Source organism: Bubalus bubalis, chromosome 16 (genome assembly GCF_019923935.1).
Source record: "Bubalus bubalis isolate 160015118507 breed Murrah chromosome 16, NDDB_SH_1, whole genome shotgun sequence".
Lineage (NCBI taxonomy): Eukaryota > Metazoa > Chordata > Mammalia > Artiodactyla > Bovidae > Bubalus > Bubalus bubalis.
The window spans coordinates 79,035,241-79,055,916 of NC_059172.1; the positions used below are offsets into that span (position 1 = coordinate 79,035,241).

The window sequence follows — 20,676 nt, forward strand, 5'->3', positions numbered from 1 at the left end:
GGGTGACAGGGGGAACCAGAAAACCATGATTGTGGCTGATGACCAGTAGTGTCCTGATTTAAATGGGAGGGAGCTGGAGAAAGGGAGAGCACGTGAGTGACTGGGGGCTTGAGAGAGTGTGCCAGATTCGGAGTAGGAATCATAAGAATGTGAGAAAAAGTAACCAAGAACCACCCCACCCCCAACCACCACCACCACCAAAAAAAAAAGTAAGTGATACTAGAGGCCCAGCCAAGACCAGAGAATTAATTTATGATAATCTGGATAGCTGTATGGTTTTTCTCTTAGCATTTCTTAGCAATCTCAGCATAGAAATGAAGCAAGCATATTTTTAGTATTGATTCATTGTTGGAATTTGCTGTGTTGAAACAAAATTTGTGTGTGTATCAGGAATCTTAGAGGTACTTGTGTGTATTTACAATGATCTGCTCAGGGCTTCCCTGGTGGTTCAGTGGTTGGGGGTCCACCTGCCAGTTCAGGGAGCACAGACTCAACCCCTCACTCGGAAGGAGGTCTCAGGGTGGCTGGGCCCCATGGCGCGCACCTGCGCACTCAAGCAGAGCTCTGCAGCGGGAGGGGCCGCAGCCTCAGGAAACAGGCGCCCTCACGCAGCGCAGCTAGAGAAAGCTCACACGTGACAGGGAAGACCCAGCCAGCACAGCCAGGAATAAATACATGTTAAAACAAAGTTTAAAGGAATAAATAAAATGATCAGGCCTGAGTTCAAGCTTGTAGGGGAAAAGAGCCAGTAACCTGGAAGAGTAAGAGTTCTACCTCTTATTGGGTGGAACTGGGTGGAAAGAAAAAATACAGTCCCAGAAAGCAGGATGAGCATGTGTAAGATTTCTGGGAAAGAACTTTGTATACCAGTCCAGGATGTGACAAGGGAGCTGCTCATGGAAATACAGTAGTGAACGGTACTGTTGCAATGTAGAAATCCAGGAACTTCAACATTAGATTACCATATAGATTTTGTGCATGGCTGTTGATAGTTCCCTAGTGGTAAAGTGCAGTTTGAATAAAGTGAAACACTGATCATTGTCCCAAACGTGAGTAAAGATTGTACAGGCAGGTTTGGTTTTAAGTAGCAAGGTCTTGGCTGTACAAATGGGTGGTTTTGAGGTATGTGGGGATAAAGATCATTGGAATCCAGAAATTTACAGAGCTCACATGTTGAATAAATCATCTGCATAATGTGTAAGTAATGAGAGATCATGGCATGTCTTATGACTAATATTGGAATAGTAGTGAACATTTTTAAGAAACTTAACAACTGGAGTATGATATGAAAATGTTTTCTACTGATGAAAAATCGGAGGTATAGTAAATACTACTGTTTGTTGCCTAACATAATTGAAGAAAATGCTAAATTTCAGTTACAGTTTAATGAAATAAAGATGTAGCTTTTTTTCTCCATCGAAGTTCACAGACCCTCTGCATTCTGTCATGACTTTCTGGCTAAGAAACCATTTAAAGGATGGTATATCTAGAAGGGAGAAACCTGAGTAAAAAGTGGTTGTTGCAAAGTCTAGAAATGTTGGTGCAGAGCTCAGAGAATACCTCCACGGCCTCTGGACCCAGTGGTGCCCTGGGAGTGAGGGTCTTGGAGGTGGTGTGTGCCTTGGTGAGCAGGCTTGCCCACTTGCAAGAGGTAGGGAAGTGTCCTTTGTGATAGAAAGCCACGTTTCAAGTCAGACCAAAACTGTCAAGGAGGAGAAAGCTGATCTCTAGCAGAAGATGTTGATGAGAGCTTGAGAGGCACAGTGGAAATCCTCAGAAAAGGGTACAGTGAATGGATGAAAAGGTGAGGAAAAGGACAAGCTGGTAATGAAGGTGTAGGACTTGGCCAGAGAGAAGTGAACTAGCCTTGAAGCCCTGGGCAGTTGAAAAGCTGAGACCTAGAATGTTTGAAAGCATGTTGGGGCAGGCCTTCTGAAACAGTCAGTAGTAATGGCTCACAGCTTTTGCTCGGTTTCCAGGTGGTATCCTGCTGAGAAACTGTTGGATACCCCTGAAGATATCAGTAGCTCAAGACTGAAAAACCTGAAGTCAGATTGAGTCGCTTGATACCAAAGTGTAAAACAGTGCAGAAGGGCAGTGAGGAGTGTTGGTGTCTTGGTAAATCGCCAAATTTTGTTCTTTTGACCTTATTTTTATTACTGGTGCCAAATATATGAAACTGTATGAGAGTTGGTCAGACTTGCCACCCTATTCTAAAGGAGGGATTTAGGCATGTCTGCCAGAATAAAATAACAAGAGAAAACTAAGTAGTTAAGTTGGTTAAGTCTATGTTGGGGGGGTTAATAAGCCTGGATAAACTTTCAGTTTATGTAATTTAGTGTTCAGTAACTTGAAATGGAGAGAAGAACTTGGCCCTTCTGACTGGTCAACTCAATAACTTTTAGATGTTAATACTTAAGCTTTATATGTACAGGGTTATTACTTTAAATCTAATGATAAATTTGTTAATTAGTGGGTTGATTCTGTTTGTTTGTGTTGATTGTTTTTTGTTTTTGTTTTTTTAGGAATTAGCTCTCCGTAGCCAGTTACCAACACTGGAGCAGGATGGTGGGACTCAAAATCCAGTATCTTCTCCTGGGATGTCTCAGGAATTGAGAACCATGACGACCAATAGCTCAGATCCCTTTCTTAACAGGTTGGTAAGAGTTGCTACTGGCCAACATCTCAAAAAAATTACAGCTTATGGTGTTCTCCTTAGTTCTTATATATAATAAGCTGTTTGAACATCCGTGTGGGCCAAGAACCACGGCTGTAAATGAATCTCTCCATAAATGGCTCGTACAATAAAGCTTGAGGATTAGACGCTGGCTGCTATGAGAGGAAATGAGCTGTTGAGACTTGTAGAGGGGATACTTACTCAGAGTCACGTGTTTGCTTGTGCCTGTGCTGTTGACTAAGTTACTTGCAGAATCGTGAAGGGACGTGTGAATGCCTTTCTATGAAAGCAGGAAAAAAAAGAGGTATCTTAAACCTGCTTAGGGCAGCATTATAAGAATCTTTGGAAGGAATTTTCCACGTAAGTGTTCAACCTGAGAAGTTTCACTACAGGAGCCCTGTAAGGCCTCATATTCTTAAGGGCTATAGGTCAAGGAGATAAAAAGTAAGGTTGTGTGTCTTTCAAATAATGTGTTAATATTAAAGAGTATTCCAAAATAGCACAGTTAAGGATGATTTTTAGTGAATTACCAGAAATCTTGGATTTCGGGCATATTGCAAAGATGTTATTATATGTAGTGCTGTGTTGAAAACTGCAAGCTGAGACAGATCATCATCTTTGCCTAGAAAGGCACTTAAAACTAAGACTTGACTACAATTATTTCTTGTAGATTGTCAAATATTTATGCAGTTTCGATTTTTAAAATAAGGAACAAATGCTTTCTGGTCTTTGCTTTTGTTTGTAATCAGTTTTAGACAGTGCACTTTTAAGAATGTTGAAAGGTATATTGATTTAGGAAGGTTATTATGCTACCCTTTCAGTTCTCACAAGTTGAATTGAAAACATCCAGACCCTAAGAAAAATAAGATATCTTGTCATGCCAAAATGTTTAGTACAATAAACTTGCTCTCTCTTAAGATTAGTGCTGGTGGCCTGATTGACTGGTTTGATTTCAAAGGCCATCTAAGAAGAAATCAAAAGGGAAATGAAAAACTCCTGGAAACAAATGACATTGAAAACAGGACAACTCAAAGGCCATCTAAAATGTATTTAAGTTTTGTATTTACTCTCTGATACATGCAGTTTAAAGTCCTGCCAATAATTGAGTGTATTTATAGAAGATTATAATTCTGAGGTTAATAGCCAGAAAAGTCATAGCCACAGACCTTTTTTCCCTCACAGAGGAAATTTCAGATCAATGTAATTCCAGTACCCATGTCACTGAAGGCTTGTGTTTATTGGTCCAGGGATAAAATGAGACCATCTGGAAAAGAGGGATGGAGACCGCATAGCCTCCTGGTAGTCGTTTGTGCAGATTCTTAGAACTTTTGATAAAAGCTGAGCTACAGTTTAAGATTCTATTTTCTGGTAAAGAACAGAGTGAATCATCCCCAAAGTTGCTAGTCTCAGGGCAGAATCCCATGTCTCCTGTCTGTAGTACCCCAGTTTCTAAAACACACATCTAACTCTAGCATTTTTCTTTTCAGAAACGTTGGATGGTTTCCCCCACTGCCTGTATTTAATTTATGATATTCCTTAAACTCTAAGCACTTGTTCCCCTAACTTGCCATGGAGTTGACTCTGGTGATGGTGGTACATTCACTCGTCTCCTTTTTACTCAGATGTTTCAAGGCCAGCTCTGGCATTCCGCTCCATTAAACCTTTCCCCTGTACTTTGAAAGTTTTCTCTTCTGAAAGCACTTCGTTCACGTAGCCCTTGTATGTGTATTTGTTCCCCTCCCTCCCTGAAGTTGTGAGCCTCTCAGAAAGCATCAGTTGCAGGCTGTTGTTGTTAACCTCCGATTGCTCAGCCTTGTCTCATCCCTGTCACATAGTAGCAGATGCTCAGTGCGTGTCACTGGAGGGAGATGGGGGCTGCAGGGAGCAGTTCCTAATCAGGGAAATGGCCTTGTGAACTCTGTCCTCAGGAATGCCCATGTGCTTCCCCTGAGGCCTGGAAAGAACTCTGAACAACTGTGTAAATTCAGCCATTCTGTAACAGAGTCTTGAGTGTCTTGATATGTGCCCCGTGGTGAGCAGTGGGAGTAGAGTGATGACTAGGACCAGGCCCTTGTCCCAGATGGAGTCAGGCAAAATAAAAACAAACCACATCCTGAGGGCTTCTCCGAAGTGCTTGCATTGTGTACAAATGGTCTCAGAGGCAAATTTGTGTTTTCTTGGATCTGTGTGAGGCTTTCGAATCTTGCCAAAATCTGACAGAAGCGTTGAACTAGTGGTTGCAATATACAGTGTGAAAGAGGGAACAAGGCAAGTGCATTGAGTAATGTAGGGAAGAAGTTTAAGGGCTTGGGCTCTCAACCTTGAGCAACTGTGAAAGCTTGGTTTTAAAGCTTAGTTATTTTTTATTTAATTTTTGTGTAAACTGAACAGCTCTTCAGACATCCAAGCTGTGAGGAAAGTTAAGTTCCCTCTGTAGTTAGTGACTGTTAAGAATTACAGTTGCCTTTATTTCACACTGTGCTGTAAGATTTTCTAGAATTAGTAGAACCCCTGACTTTACTGTCGATGCCACCTGGTGTCTCCGTGCTACTAGGTTTAGGGAAGTCTTCTGTTTATGAAAGTAATGTTCTGAGGATATTTACCATCAGATCAGATCAGTCGCTCAGTCGTGTCCGACTCTTTGCGACCCCATGAATTGCAGCACGCCAGGCCTCCCTGTCCATCACCAACTCCCGGAGTTCATTCAGACTCACATCCATCGAGTCAGTGATGCCATCCAGCCATCTCATCCTCTGTCGTCCCCTTCTCCTCCTGCCCCCAATCCCTCCCAGCATCAGAATCTTTTCCAATGAGTCAACTCTTCGCATGAGGTGGCCAAAATATTGGAGTTTCAGCTTCAGCATCATTCCTTCCAAAGAAATCCCAGGGCTGATCTCCTTCAGAATGGACTGGTTGGATCTCCTTGCAGTCCAAGGGACTCTCAAGAGTCTTCTCCAACACCACAGTTCAAAAGCATCAATTCTTCGGTGCTCAGCCTTCTTCACAGTCCAACTCTCACATCCATACATGACCACTGGAAAAACCATAGCCTTGACTAGACGAACCTTTGTTGGCAAAGTAATGTCTCTGCTTTTGGATATGCTATCTAGGTTGGTCATAACTTTCCTTCCAAGGAGTAAGCGTCTTTTAATTTCATGGCTGCAGTCACCATCTGCAGTGATTTTGGAGCCCAGAAAAATAAAGTCTGACACTGTTTCCACTGTTTGCCTATCTATTTCCCATGAAGTGATGGGACCGGATGCCATGATCTTCGTTTTCTGAATGTTGAGCTTTAAGCCAACTTTTTCACTCTCCACTTTCACCTTCATCAAGAGGCTTTTGAGTTCCTCTTCACTTTCTGCCATAGGGGTGGTGTCATCTGCATATCTGAGGTTATTGATATTTCTCCTGGCAATCTTGATTCCAGCTTGTGTTTCTTCCAGTCCAGCATTTCTCATGATGTACTCTGCATATAAGTTAAATAAGCAGGGTGACAGTATACAGCCTTGATGTACTCCTTTTCCTATTTGGAACCAGTCTGTTGTTCCATGTCCAGTTCTAACTGTTGCTTCCTGACCTGCATACAGGTTTCTCAAGAGGCAGGTCAGGTGGTCTGGTATTCTCATCTCTTTAAGAATTTTCCACAGTTTACTGTGATCCACACAGTCAAGGGCTTTGGCATAGTCAATAAAGCAGAAGTAGATGTTTTTCTGGAACTCTCTTGCTTTTTCCATGATCCAGCGGATGTTGGCAATTTGATCTCTGGTTCCTCTGCCTTTCTAAAACCAGCTTGAACATCAGGAAGTTCACGGTTCATGTATTGCTGAAGCCTGGCTTGGAGAATTTTGAGCATTACTTTACTAGCGTGTGAGATGAGTGCAATTGTGCAGTAGTTTGAGCATTCTTTGGCATTGCCTTTCTTTGGGATTGGAATGAAAACTGACCTTTTCCAGATTTTTTTTACAATATTTACCATACTTGTATGTAAATCTGTGATACTTTTCATTCAGCCTAAAGTAAAAATCTGTCTTGGTTCTGTTTTTCTCAAGCTATGTGCCTTGCAGGGCTGTTTTGGTTTTTGTTTTTAATCAGTTCCTTCCACTGGAACTCTCAGGACTCCTATTTCATGCTGAGGTATTTGTTTGGGGTTCCCCCCACTTTCCCAAACAGAAGCAAGGAGATCAAGCTAGTGAGTTCTGTTCTTATCAGCAGTGACTCATCTGTTTTGGCCCAGTCCAAAAAGAAATTCTGGTTCTTTATTTAGGGTTCATTTTTCTGGCTTAAACTCTGCATGAGCCGAGGAATTCAGCAGGAAGCTAGTGCAGGCCTGTCTTAGTACCACCTAGAAGCTGTGTTTTGACCCATGCCTGTGACCACTGCCGCTCAGGGCACAGAGACCTTGAGACAGATAAGCTGTGTGGAGCCCCCCGATTCAAACGGCATTACACCGAGAGTTTCCCGTCACTCAGGAAAGCTGGGTGTATCTTGCTTTTCCCTATGACCACAGAACCTTAGGAGAAATTTTGACCCCCTGAGGTTGCCAGTCTGAATTAGGATCAACTTGTCCATTTCGCTTCATAGCACAGGAGCTTGGTACCAGCCCTGAAGGAAGGCGCTTGTTTCAGATGCTGCAGGGCAGTAGTCTTCACTCATCCTCCGGGAATCACGTTGGTACTGAGCAAGTGTTTATGTGTTCACCTTGGAATCTTTTCTTACGTGTGTTGCGTTGGTCTGTGACCCTCATTCTTCACAGTGGCACCTATCACTCTCGCGATGAGAGCACAGACAGCGGACTCAGCATGAGCAGCTACAGCGTCCCTCGGACCCCTGACGACTTCCTGAACAGTGTTGATGAGATGGATACAGGTTGGTACTTTTTGTTCCTCTCGGTCATCTAGCTTTCAGTCAGATACAGTCATTTTATTGCTGGGTCTGATAAACTATAGTGAGCCAAGAGTATTCAGAAGAAGACCAGGTAAGATCCTGTAAACTTAATTGAGCCCTGCTTTGTTTTTTTTGTTTTTTTGTTTTTCTTTTTTTTAATAACATCTTGTAATTGAAGTCTTTTCTGAGTTTTTAAATGTCATGGATGTCTTATCTCTATTTGACATGACTTAGCATTTAAAATATTGAGTTAATGGGCAGAGCAGTTGAGGACCATATTAGAAGTCTCTGTTATATGGATATTTATTCTTAACTTCAGAGCAAGAGCTCTGTATTTGATTTATATGTCTCTGTGTATGTGATTCTTTGTCTGCTTCCCTCTTTTTGTGAGGGTCTTTTGTCCAACTTAGGTGATGCGGGCCTCACGTTAGCAGGTTGGAAAGGTTAGGCGGTGGCCTTACCTCCTTCCTTAGAAGAGTTGCAGGAGCTTGAAAGCTGCCCCACGGAAGTGGTGATAGAGCCCTTGCTCCTGTGGCTCACCCTTGACCTGGACTTGGCAGCTGGCAGGGGCACGAGCTGGCTGGGCACTGAAACGGCTCCAGCTGGCCCCTCAGCTGGCCGCTTCTGGGAGCGTTTGGCGGGGATGGTGTGCATCCAGCCCATGGCGTCGGTGTCCCTGGGAATCCACACCACCATCTCGTCATCTGGATCTTAAATCATCCGTACGAGTCACCTCAAACCCATCTCACTCGTAACACCTTTCCTTACTCCTGTCTCCCCCGTTTCTCCCTTCTTTCTAAACTTTTATATAACAATTAATGGTTTATGTTAGTTTTTCTGAAAGCATATTCCATTGAAGTGTTCATGAATGTTAACATCATCATGAGCAAAAAAGGTTTCTTGGCCAGGTAAGTTTGGGAGACCTGTTAGCAAAGCTAGGAAGACTTACTTTTCTAAGGACTTCTGGGAGGTGTGGTTTTGCTGTTGTGAATGTGAATCTCCTGAGAGTGGGATAGAGGTTCATGCAGCCTTTTTATTTTATTCTGTTCCCAGTGTGTACTTAGAGAAAGACAGATACACCCATTCATCTTTATGTTTTGCCTTACGGTGGCGGCGCACGCCTGGAGCAGTCAGGTACTGACACTCTTGTGTCGTACCTGCTCTGTCTCGTGAGTATATAATGTTTCAGCGAATTTCTTTCCAGGACCCTCTTCAGTGCTGACCATGCAGTAATCAGCAGTCAGACTTGTTCAGTATCTGAACACATGAAGCAGAAGGACACTTGGCGTCGTTACTTTGCTGTCTGTGGGTTGTTTGGCCTAAAGTAAACTGTGGGCATCAGTGGAGGAAGTCTGTCAGGAATGTGTTTCTTTCCCTGTGCGTGTCATGATGTCAGCATTTCGAAAAGGACCTGTTTTCTTTCTCTCTCTGGTCCATCTAGGTGACACTATCAACCAAAGCACCCTGCCCTCCCAGCAGAACCGTTTCCCAGACTATCTTGAAGCCATTCCTGGGACAAACGTGGACCTCGGAACCCTGGAGGGAGATGGGATGAACATAGAAGGGGAGGAGCTGATGCCGAGCCTGCAAGAAGCGTTGAGCTCCGACATCCTCAACGACATGGAGTCTGTTTTGGCCGCCACCAAGCTAGATAAAGAAAGCTTTCTTACATGGTTATAGAGCCCTCAGGTAGACTGAATTCTAAATCTGTGAAGGATCTAAGGAGATAAGACCTATACCTGAAATTTCCAGTTAAGCCAGGGGCAGTCTTCTGGCTAATACAGAAAAAGATGAACAAACGTCCAGCAGGATTCTTTCATCCACTATTTTGCTCTTCCTTGTCCATTGCTGCTGTTAATATATTGCTGACCTCTTCCATAGTTGGCTCTAAGGAATCAAAAAAAAAAACTTTTTTGTTTCTTTTGCTATTGTAACTACTGTTTGTTTTGGGGGCTGGGGGAAGTGAGCCTGTTTGGATGATGGATGCCATTCCTTTTGCCCAGTTAGATGTTCACCAATCATTTTAACTAAATACTCAGACTTGGAAGTCAAATGCTTCATGTCACGGCATTTAGTTTGTTCAAGCAATTGTTCTTCAGCTGCCTTTGGCCAGTGGAAAAACATGACTTACTGGTCTAACAAGCCAAAAATGTTGTATCTGACGTTTAGTACTTAGACTGATTTGAAGAGCTAGCTGAAACCAAGGCTGAAGACTGTTTTACTTTCAGTGGGTTTTTTCCTCCTAGTGCTATCATTAGTCACATAGTGACCTTGATTTTATTTTAGGAGCTTATAAGGCTTGAGATAATTTCCATAGAAATATATTAATTATTGCCACATACTCTAGTATAGATTTTGGTGGGTTTTATTGTGGGGTTTTTTTGTTTGTTTTCTTTTTTTTTTTTTTTTTGGTCTTCATTGGGATTTTTATTGTCTTAGGGGTTTTTCTTTTTTTTTCTTTTTTCCTCAGAATCTAAGGCAAATTACCATTGTAGTGCATCTGTTTATACTTGTAGCTTGGGACAGTTATTATAGTTCCTTTGGTAAATCTACAAGTCCTGGTTTTTTTTACCATCTTATTTAAATCTTGGTAATCAGCTCTCTTTATATATACCCACACACACACTTATAATGTTTATAATAGTGTGATAGCAGAATGTATCTTTTTTTTTTTTTTTTTTGAGTTTTCCCTACTTTCCAATTTATTTTAAAATGGTAGCTATGAATGTATGCATTTAGAATACAAGACTAGTAGTTTATATTTCACAAGTAGTCTAAATCCGGTTGGGGTAGTGTGCAGGTGGTGGTGGTTTAGTGTTCTAGAAAGGGCTATTCTTATGGATAGTGCCTCGAGGAGTCTTGTATGACCTCTGGGCACACAGTGGATATTATCTGCTGAATTTGAAAGAAGTTAACAAGAAATGGCTTTATTATCCCCTTTAGCTTTGGAAGATTACCTTCGCCTTAGTTTTGGAGTAAAATCTAGTAGTTTAGTTCTCTTTTATAATGAACACATTAAAAACTACATTGAAATATTGCCTACAAAATTGTTTTTACTTATAAGACTTGCTCCTACTTTTATATGCTGAGAATTTACCCTGGATAGTATATGGGATACTGTAAGGTCATAAGTTAGCTGGTAAAGTGATCAGATTAATGTATATTACTAGTTGATTTTAGCAAAGAGATAGAGGTAATCATGATTATACTTTTATTTTTACTGGAAGAGATATAACTAGAGTATGTGTCTACAGGAATAATAATGTTTTCCAAAGAGTATTTTTAAAGGAACAAAATGAGCATGAATCAACCCTTCAATATAAGCTATGAAGTAATACTTGCTTGTGAATTATAGTGGCATCAGCTAGCAGCACCTCTACGATTAAGGGTCTTTCAGTGTTTATAGAGTAAGCCCTTATTTTCAAGGGTTTATAAGACATAAAATCTCTCTTTTTCTGGCTAAAACTGCTATGAAAAGCCTCAACTTCGGAAAATAGGTGGGGTTTTTTTTCTGATTACAAAATATAAGTATTTTGACCCTTCAGTTTAGAGGATTGCAAAAGTTGGAAGTCAAGTTTTATATTAGGTAATTTCAGTGCTCAAAATGCAGTCGTTGTGTTATATATATTGATTCATAGGTCGATCATTCGTAATAATTGACTCTAAGGCTATTATTAAAACAGCAGAAAGATTAAATCTTGAATTACGTCTGGGGGGAAATGGCCACTGTGCAGATAGATGTATTGATTTTTCTTTTTTTTTTTTAGAGGAAAAATGAAATTCTGCCTAGAATGCATAATTGAGTTTATGGATGGATGATACAGCATGTTGGCTTTTTTATATGCAGAAGATCAAAGCTACTTAGAAGGAGTGCCTACAATTTGCCATTAGCCACAAATTAAGATCTCATCTTATATATCAGCAGAGTAGCTTTAGATTAGGGGAGAGGGTGGGAAAATGGGAGGGGGGCTGTAAAGATTTAGTGGGACCTTGATAGAGAACTTTATAAGCTTCTTTTTCTTCAATAAAAACTTGTCTTGCATATTGCTGTCATTAAAGGCAGTTGTTCCTAAAATTTCAATCACTTAAGTACACCCACAAAACAAAAACATGGAGTTCTTCATTCCCCGACAACTTGGATTTACCCAGTTATACCTCAGTGTTGTGGCAGCACCGTGGTGCCTGAAGGACACGGCGCTTTGACCTAACCGTACCCGTTGTACTGACCTGAAGGAGACCTAAGCCTTTCTCTTCATGAATTTGAATCACAGCCTTGATGTGGTCTTTCTTGTTTTTTGTCCTTGTTCCTAATGTAAAAGTGTTTAACTGCTTCCTGGTTGTATTGGGTGGCATTGGAATAAGATTTTAACTGGGTATTCTTGAATTGCTTTTACAATAAACCAATTTTATAATCTTTAAATTTATCAGCTTTTTACATTTGTGTTCTTTTTAGTTAGGGCTTATTAGATCTACTTACGGTTGATGGAGCGTATTGATTTGTAGTTTCAGATTTTCCAGAGCACTATTTGTTATAATAACTATTTTCTAAACAACAGTGCTTTAAAAAAAATTAGAAAGTAACTTTTATACAAATGATGTTGCTGTTTTAAGTATTCATACTAAATAGATGCATTTTATATGGAACCTTGGCAGAAACACTAAAATTTTAAAAATAAAACTAATTGTGTAATTCATAATTTATACTAATCAGTGTTGAAACTCAAACAGTGCGAAAGTGGGAGGCAATATCCAGTGATTTACAGTTTCATAACTTCTTCACAACTGAGAAATGAATGCTCGGATCAATTTTATCTTCCATAAGCACGTTTTTATAAGAATTGTGGGTGTGCCTATCTTAACAGTTGTTTTCTGTGTCTTGGCAAAATATTCTCCACATTTTAAATGTTTTATATTAGAGAATTCTTTAATGCACACTTGTCAAATATATATATATAGTACCAATGTTACCTTTTTATTTTTTGTTTTAGATGTAAGAGCATGCTCATATGTTAGGTACTTACATAAATTGTTACATTATTTTTCTTATGTAATACCTTTTTGTTTGTTTATATGGTTCAAATATATTCTTTCTTTAAACGCTTCTTTGTTGTTTTTAACAGTTAATGTATTTAAAACTTTTTTGGCTTCTTAATGGGTCTTCCAGTAGAACAAGTGCAAGTAATAAAAGGTGATTATAGTGGTAACTGGCAGGTTAAACTTAAGGTCGGTTTGGCACTTGGAACTTTTGTAGTGTGGATATAATTCTTTGAACTTTATGTTCTGTACTCTTCCTGTAAACCATCCTCATTGATAAAAGTGTATAAGCAGAACTGTATCCCCTTCAGTCTTAAATGATTTTACTACATGTGTTAATAGCAGCACAGAAGAAAATAGTGTTTCTTTTGAAATAGCCTTCGGTTTTATATCTCCAAAATAGAATACTTAATGTGCTATGCTAAGTCACTTCAGTCTTGTCGAACTCTTTGCAACCCTGTGGACCATAGCCCACCAGGCTCCTCTGTCCGTGGGAATCTCCAGGCAAGAATACTAGAGTGGATTGCTGTGCCGTCCTTCAGGGGATCTTTGCAACCCAGGGATCAAACCCACAATTCTTGTTTCCTGCATTGGTAGGTGGGTTCTTTATCACTAGCGCTACCTGGGAAGCCCTATAATACTTAGGGAAATTATTAGATATTATTTTATAAATTAAAACACTCACAAATTTAAGTGGTAGGCTCTGAACTTTGAAGAAGTAGATTTGATTGTCTTTGAAAATCGTTTATTTCTGTGTGTATATAATATCTTAATTATTGACATGTTTTTGGTGAGGCTAGTCTGAAAACTGTTTTATTATGTATAATTTCTTTATGATAGTAAAACATTTTGTGGAACTTGAAATTGATTGTTCCCCTTCTGTAAAATGTACAACCACTACTGGTTGTACATTTTAACGCAAAACCATACTGTGTGTCTATAGACATTGCCTCTCTTACTAGGGAGCTACTCTTAAGAGACGGTACGCTTTACACTGGATGGCTTGCAGTCCTTCTGGAGTCTGTGAACCAGAATTGTAAAGGACTAGTAATGGGAAGTGGTGAGCAGCCCAGCGAGTTATCCCTTGATTTCCATCCTGTCGGCAGAGGTTGTAAAGGAAGAGCAGCGTCAAGGACCCCGTCACGTTCTTTCCTTCTGTAATGACAGCTTGGCCGTCCCTAGTCCTGGCGGCCATCACTTAGACTGAAAATCTGGCTTTGCTTGGTATTTAGTGTAAATCCATGTACTGCTCTCTTGGGCTCCAGGGTTGCACGCACACTGCTGCTTCTGGAATCAACCTTATCTCTGGCAGGGCGACTTGTCCCTGTCCTGCTTTAAACTGTTGCCATTTAATTTCTTTATTTAAATAGTCCTGAAAACTTTCATAAACAATCCTCTCCAATTAAAAATTTGCTGAGTTAATACCAGATGAGAATTCTGTGACATAGTGCTGCAGTTTTTCTAAATCAAACATGGAATGTTTTTTGCCATATCATCTGGATACAAAAAGCTCTGATACAAGTGAAATTAATAATTTTCTAACCATAAACGTAGCTTTAAACTGGCAAACGTAATAGTATCACAAATGAAAACAGTTGTAGAATCAAGGCACTAGCAAAATAAGATGATGTTTAAAAGATACTCTGAATTTTTTAATCTGTCATATTTTAACCACAAGCAAAACTCCTGAATCAGGTGACTTGACATCTGAACTGAGAGGACTCTGTTAGCAGTTGAAAACTAAATGAGACAAAACTGGGTCTGTGTGTTGCTAATTGGAGATATCTGAGTGAAGAGCCTATTTCTGTAAAATTCCTCAACAGCTAATCTGGCACTTGGATTTCTTTTTTTTTTCCTAAGTGAAAATATTAAATACTAGAATTACTATAACTTTGTGACGTTGATACTGGTTTGTATTGCAAAGTCAGTGAATGGACAATTTCTTGTTCAGTCACTCAGTCGTGTCCGACTCTTTGCCACCCCACGGACTACAGCGCGCAGGACAGTGCTTGATTCTTACTAAAAGAAACCTCTCCGAAAAACAAACAAAAAAAAGCATCTAAATCAGGAGGGTATCCTATTAGCATGACTTAAATTATTTCTTAGGCTTAGGACACAATTTTACCCATGTTGCCTTATGTCTCAAGTCTCTTCTGAGACTATAGCCCCTATGACCTTCACATAGGGCTTCACATGTGGACGTCACAGAGTCCATACAAAGTAGTCTATGAGTTAAACATCACCTTTTGGGTATAATTTGCATTGTAACATTCCAGAAGTCACATCTCAGTTCCATTTAAGCATATATTTGTGAGTTACCAATCAAGTTCTTGTGTATAGTGGATTTACCCAGGGTTAAAATGATGGTATATTAGAAATGATGGCCAATTAGAAGAGAAATTCATTTTCTTTAAGTTGTAGATTAAGTGGCAGAACTTGAGGCAAAAGCACTGTTGAATGAGTGCTGTCTCCCTGAACTACTGAAGCCAACAGTGATAAATGGACTAGGAAATTGAAGATCATTTCTCCTTGATTGAGCTTTATAGCAACTTGTATTTATCTACAGCTGCGGTTCAACAGAGGCATCTCATTGGCTCAGTGATGAGGATCTGAATAATGGTCAGAATATCACAGCTGTATGAGAGTCCAATCACTGGGGTGACCATGAATTAGGACCTTAGATTTTATGAAAGATACGGAGAGTCTCATTCATGAAGCGTCAGGCTGCTGAGTAACTTGAAGTCACACTGCAAAGCTACTTGTGCAGTACCTACTGAAGAAGGCCATTTGCTGAAGTATTTTCTCCAGACATTAAGAAATCTCTTGAGCCCTATAAAATAACCTCAGTAAGACTGGCCAGAGTAGAATGTGGGCTTGAGATTTCGTTGTCACTTACAATCTAAATCTTAAATAGCATATGCCCATGTATTGTCCAGTCAAAAAATGGCTGATGCCTTACAGGAAATACATTATTTTATAAACACCTCAGAACTACACACATCCCCCCTTTATTTTTTTAGCCGCACCACAGGGCACCTGGGATTTTAGTTCCCTGGCCAGGGATCGCACCCATGCCCCCAGCATTGGAAGCATAGCCTTAACCACTGGACTGCCAGAGAAGTCCCAAGACTCCCTCTGAGGGTGCATCATTGATCTAAAATGGAGCAGGAAGCCCTGGCTGAATCTGAAATGTTGTTCTGGGAATTTAACATTGATTAATTAACTATTGACCAAATCCCAATCAGTTTTCTAAAATCATTAAAGCAAATTTTTCAAGGCCTGAACATTTCCAACAGTTTTCAGTGTTGTACCGTGCTAAATACTGCAGAGTTCAAAAGCAGATTCTTCCCCATCAAGATTACATCCCACTGCCATCACTATGGGAGTGGAAGACTGGAATTTCTATCAAGGGTCAAGTGAAAATATTATAATTTATCCAATCTCTGACACTGGTTTATAAGGACCAAAACGAAATATAGGAATAACTGGTAAGTTACTGACATTCTTTAAAAGCAACGTTTTTCAACATGAGTATGATCTTTCTCATCTTTACATTGTTATTGAATAGTTCAGAATGATCCTTCAAACTTGAGTCAGTCTGCTCAGGGTACTTGCATAGTTACATGAGTCGGCTTGCTCTCATTAGTATGCACTCCAAGTGACCTACCCCTCCCATTTTTATCTAAATATGCTTTGATACTTTTTTCCAACAGCAATGAGTAATATTCTATAATAATTATCAAAATGTTTATACATGTTACCTTATTTGGAAAACTCAGCAGTGGCCACAGAACTGGAGGTCAGTTTTCATACCAGTCCCAAAGAAGGGCAGTGTCAAAGAATGTTCCAGCTACCAGACAATTGTGCTCATTTAACATGCAAGTAAGATTATGCTCAAAATCCTTCCCTAAGCTGAAGTTAGGCTTCAGCAGTATGTGAACCAAGAACTTCCAGATGTACATGCTGGGTTTAGAAAAAGCAGAGGAACTAGGGATCAAGTTGCCAACATTCATTGGATCATAGAGAAAGCAAGGGAATTCCAGAAAAACATCTACATCTGCTTCATTGATGATGCTAAAGCCTTTGACTATGTGGATCACAGCAAATTGGAAAATTCTTCAAGAGGTGGGAATACCAGACCACCTTACCTGTCTCCTGAGAAACACGTATGCAAGTCAAGAAGGAACAATTAGAACCAAGCAACATGGAACAACTGACTGGTTCCAAATGGGGAAAGGAGTATGACAAGGCTGTATATTGTCACCCTGTTATTCAACTTACATGGAGAGAGTACATCATTTGAAATGACAGGCTGGATGAAGCACAAGCTGGAATCAAGATTGCCAGAAGTATCAAAAACCTTGGATATGCAGATGATACCACTCGAATGGCAGAAAGTGAAGAGGAACTAAAGAGCCTCTTGATGAGGGTGAAAGAGGAGAGTGAAAAGCTGGCTTAAAACTCAGCATTCAAAACACTAAGATTATGGCATCCAAGTCCCATCACTTCATGGCAAACAGTAGGGAAAAAGTAGAAGCAGTGACAGACTTGATTTCTTGGGCTCCAAAATCGCTGTGGACAGTAACCGCAGCCATGAAATTCAAAGACTCTTGCTCTTTGGAAGGAAAGCTATGACAAACCTAGACAGCACATTAAAAAGCAAAGACATCACTTTAATAACAAAAGTGTAGTCACAGCTATGATTTTTCCAGTAGGCTTGTAGAGATGGGAGATAAAGAATGCTGAGCACCAAAGAATGGATGCTTTTGATTTGTAGCGCTGGAAAAAGAGTCCCTTGGACTGCAGGGAGATCAAACCAGTCCTATAGGAAATCAACCCTGAATATGCATTGGAAGGACTGATGATGAAGCTGAAGCTCCAGTACTCTGGCCACCTGATGCAAAGAGCCAACTCATTGGAAAAGACCCTGATGCTGGGAAAGATTGAAGGCAAAAGGAGAAGAGGGCGGCAGAGGATGAGATGGTTAGATAGCATGACCGACTTGATGAGCATGAATTTGATCTAACTCTGGGAGATAGTGAAGGACAGGGAAGCCTAGGGTGCTGCAGAACATAAGAGCCCCAAGATTTGGACATGACTTAGCAACTGAAGAACAACAGCAGAACCTTACTTGATCAAGTAAGACCAAGTCCTTTAAGGTATTATTACTGCTTCTCCTAAGTGCCTTAAACCGAGGTCCAAATCCCACCCTATGTGACGTGACTGGTAAAAGTTGAGGGCATGGCCCGTAACTGGGGAACTTGTGCACACAGGCAAACTCTACTCATGGGGCCTCTTCCATGTCTATCCCTGGCCCCACTGCAGGTGGGACTGTGCCTTCATACAGAGCTAATCCTAGCAAAGACTGCCACAGCATTGCAGTGCTCTTGGTTATCGAGGCTAATGTTCCATTTTTGAGAATCATGTATACATAGATTCAAGAAACAATGCTGTCAGGTAATAGTCTAGTCTTGAGTAGTGAGTGGTATGGTAACTTCCTCAAGTTGTTCCCAAAATAGAAGAGAGAAAACTGCTAAGTGCTGAAGAGTTGTTCACACAGTGTACCATGAGTGTAGTCTAAGGAAAGACTTCCTCCTGGGATGACTAAGAACGGCCTCATACTGGTGGTATTTAAATTGAGCATTGAGGGGTTATGATTTAACCAGCAGAAATGGTGTTATAAGCAGAGGAGAGAGCACAAAGCAGGAGGATTGTGGGAATGGGAGTATTTCCTTTGGTCTGTAAACTGTAATATGATGGATTGACTCAGTACATTTGGTATGTGCCAGGCCTTATTCCTGACTCTGCTGCTGCTGCTACTGCTAAGTCGCTTCAGTCATGTCCGACTCTGTGCGACCCCATAGACGGCAGCCCACCAGGCTCCCCCGTCCCTGGGATTCTCCAGGCAAGAACACTGGAGTGGGTTACCATTTCCTTCTCCAGTGCAGAAAAGTGAAAGTGAAGTCACTCAGTCATGTCCGACTCCTAGCAACCCCACGGACTGCAGCCTACAAGGCTCCTCCGTCCATGGGATTCTCCAGGCAAGAGTACTGGAGTGGGTTGCCATTGCCTTCTCCGACTCTGGAATACAGCAAAGATCAAAGCAAATACAAATCTCTGCCCTCACAGAGGTTACTACACTCCAGGGCCAGGACCAGATAATAGTATGTATCGAGTGTGCACTGTAGGCCAAGCACTTTTCACGTATTAATTCATTCAATCCCGGCAACAGCCCACTGAGGTACGTCCTATCCTAGTTTTGCAGGTAAGAAAACTAGCAGAGTTCACACAACATTTGTATTTCAAGTACAGGCTCGCTGTTCATTTTAAGGAAATGATGATTGAACTTGCACAAAGGTTAACAAAATCGGCTGGATACACAGGGGAAAAAATGTAGATAGCTGCATACACATCCCCAGATACTACCGGTGAACTCAGAGTACTTTTTCTACATAGCAAATGGAAGACAAGAGGGAAACATCGTTTCAAAGGCAACTGATGTTTCCCCAATGGTATAATCAGATTTGTCTGCTCAGACAATGAAGACAATAGATTGTATTTCTCACACAGAGAGAGAAATTAGGAAAACTGGTGTCTGAGCAGATTCCTAACTTGTGAAACTTACCTCAAGCAAAGAAAAACTGGAAAATCTAATCTTGTGAGTCCACCAAGAGCAGTTACAGGCCAAAAGGCCATGAACCACTGGAGTGGAGGAGGGGAGTGTCATTGAACAGAAACGGGCCGAGTAAACCACCAGCAGAAAACTGAAGTCACAGCATCAGCAAGAGGCAGCAGTACTTCATATGTGCTAAACCACACATCCAGTCTGCACCCTTTGGACTGGACTACCATGAGCTGAGACGTGATGCTGGGAATGCACACTGACAGCGCCCGCATTCCAGCTGAGGGGCAGTAATCACAAGCTGGTATGAGCAGAGGGGGCACTCGAAAAGGATCTCAGTTTAACCTGGCTTCTGTGTGGCTCCTTGGAGACCAGAGGCAACAGACCCGTGCAGCTGTGCCCCCAGAGATGGGTATGTGGAAGTAAGACAAGTAGCTCCAGAAGCTCTTGAAGGTGGCTAGAAGGGCGGTGGGGCCGGGGTTGGGGGGGGGGGGGGCGGGGGCGGGTTGGGGGGTGGGCACGGTTCACAAGACCTCCGTGACTCAGACGAGTTCTTAGTACCCCTCACAGTTCACTCCTCCAGAGAGGAGTGAGTTCTGGGGGAATTGTCTCTGGCCTCTCCATTCAAGAGGAGACTGAATCATGTCCAGGAAAAAGATTAATGAATTTGTAGAGTAAAACAAGTGCCAAAGAGGAAGCCACCCACAAAGGAGAAACTACTTATTCTGTCAATATCAGAGAGCACCTCCCGGGTGGAAGGTATTCTGCTGGGTGGGTGTAGAGTCACCGTGATGAACAGGACCGCATCCCTGCCCACGTGGAGCTGGCAATCTCAAGGGGGAGGGTGACCTGAAATACTTCACAGCCATCTATGATTGTAATCACTGTTAACCATAAGAGTCTGGGAGCCAAGAGAGATGTGTTGGCCAAGTGGATAAAAAATAGAGGTTGCTAACTCTGTTAATCCTGTTTTGTCATGAAGAACAAATTTATTTAGATGATGAATTTAATGGACAACTTTAGAGTGTATTTGATCTCATTAAACCAACTTGACACTCAGGAAACCATTAAAAACAAGATCAGTCCACAACCCCTTTAAAATCAAGAGCAAAACCAAAAGAAACCCAAACTAACATATAGCAGTTCCAAACGTACAACGTGGGTTTAAAAGCTTTGTCACTTCCCAATTTTTAAATGCAGGTCAAATTTCATTAGAACATGCCTGTTTATGGTTAAAGCAAGAATTCCATGGTCCTACCCAAAGAGTCTCACTTAATACAACAAGAGAATGTTGGCAATTCTGTTATTTTATCCCTAACTAGAATTGACCTTATTTCTCCAATTGATTTTGTGAATTTTAAAATTGACCAGAATGGGTGGGTTGGGGGGCTGTTTTTGGCATCTATCCAGCTGTTCTGAAGCGCACCAGGCTGAGAAACCTCCCTTGATTAGGACAAGT

General features: G+C 41.1%; 1 protein-coding gene across 12 annotated transcripts in view; it reads left to right on the top strand.

The window, feature by feature from the left end:
* YAP1 (Yes1 associated transcriptional regulator) overlaps positions 1-12,663 on the top strand; it is a 135,259-nt gene extending 122,596 nt beyond the window's left edge. For all 12 annotated transcript variants that reach the window (XM_025266996.3, XM_025267001.3, XM_025266999.3 and 9 more), the window contains 3 exons: positions 2,526-2,656; positions 7,431-7,543; positions 9,003-12,663. In XM_025266996.3, coding sequence (XP_025122781.1) covers positions 2,526-2,656; positions 7,431-7,543; positions 9,003-9,241 — 483 coding nt within the window. In that variant the 3' untranslated portion in view covers positions 9,242-12,663. The remainder of the gene's footprint in view (positions 1-2,525; positions 2,657-7,430; positions 7,544-9,002) is intronic.
* Positions 12,664-20,676: the final 8,013 nt, after the last annotated feature.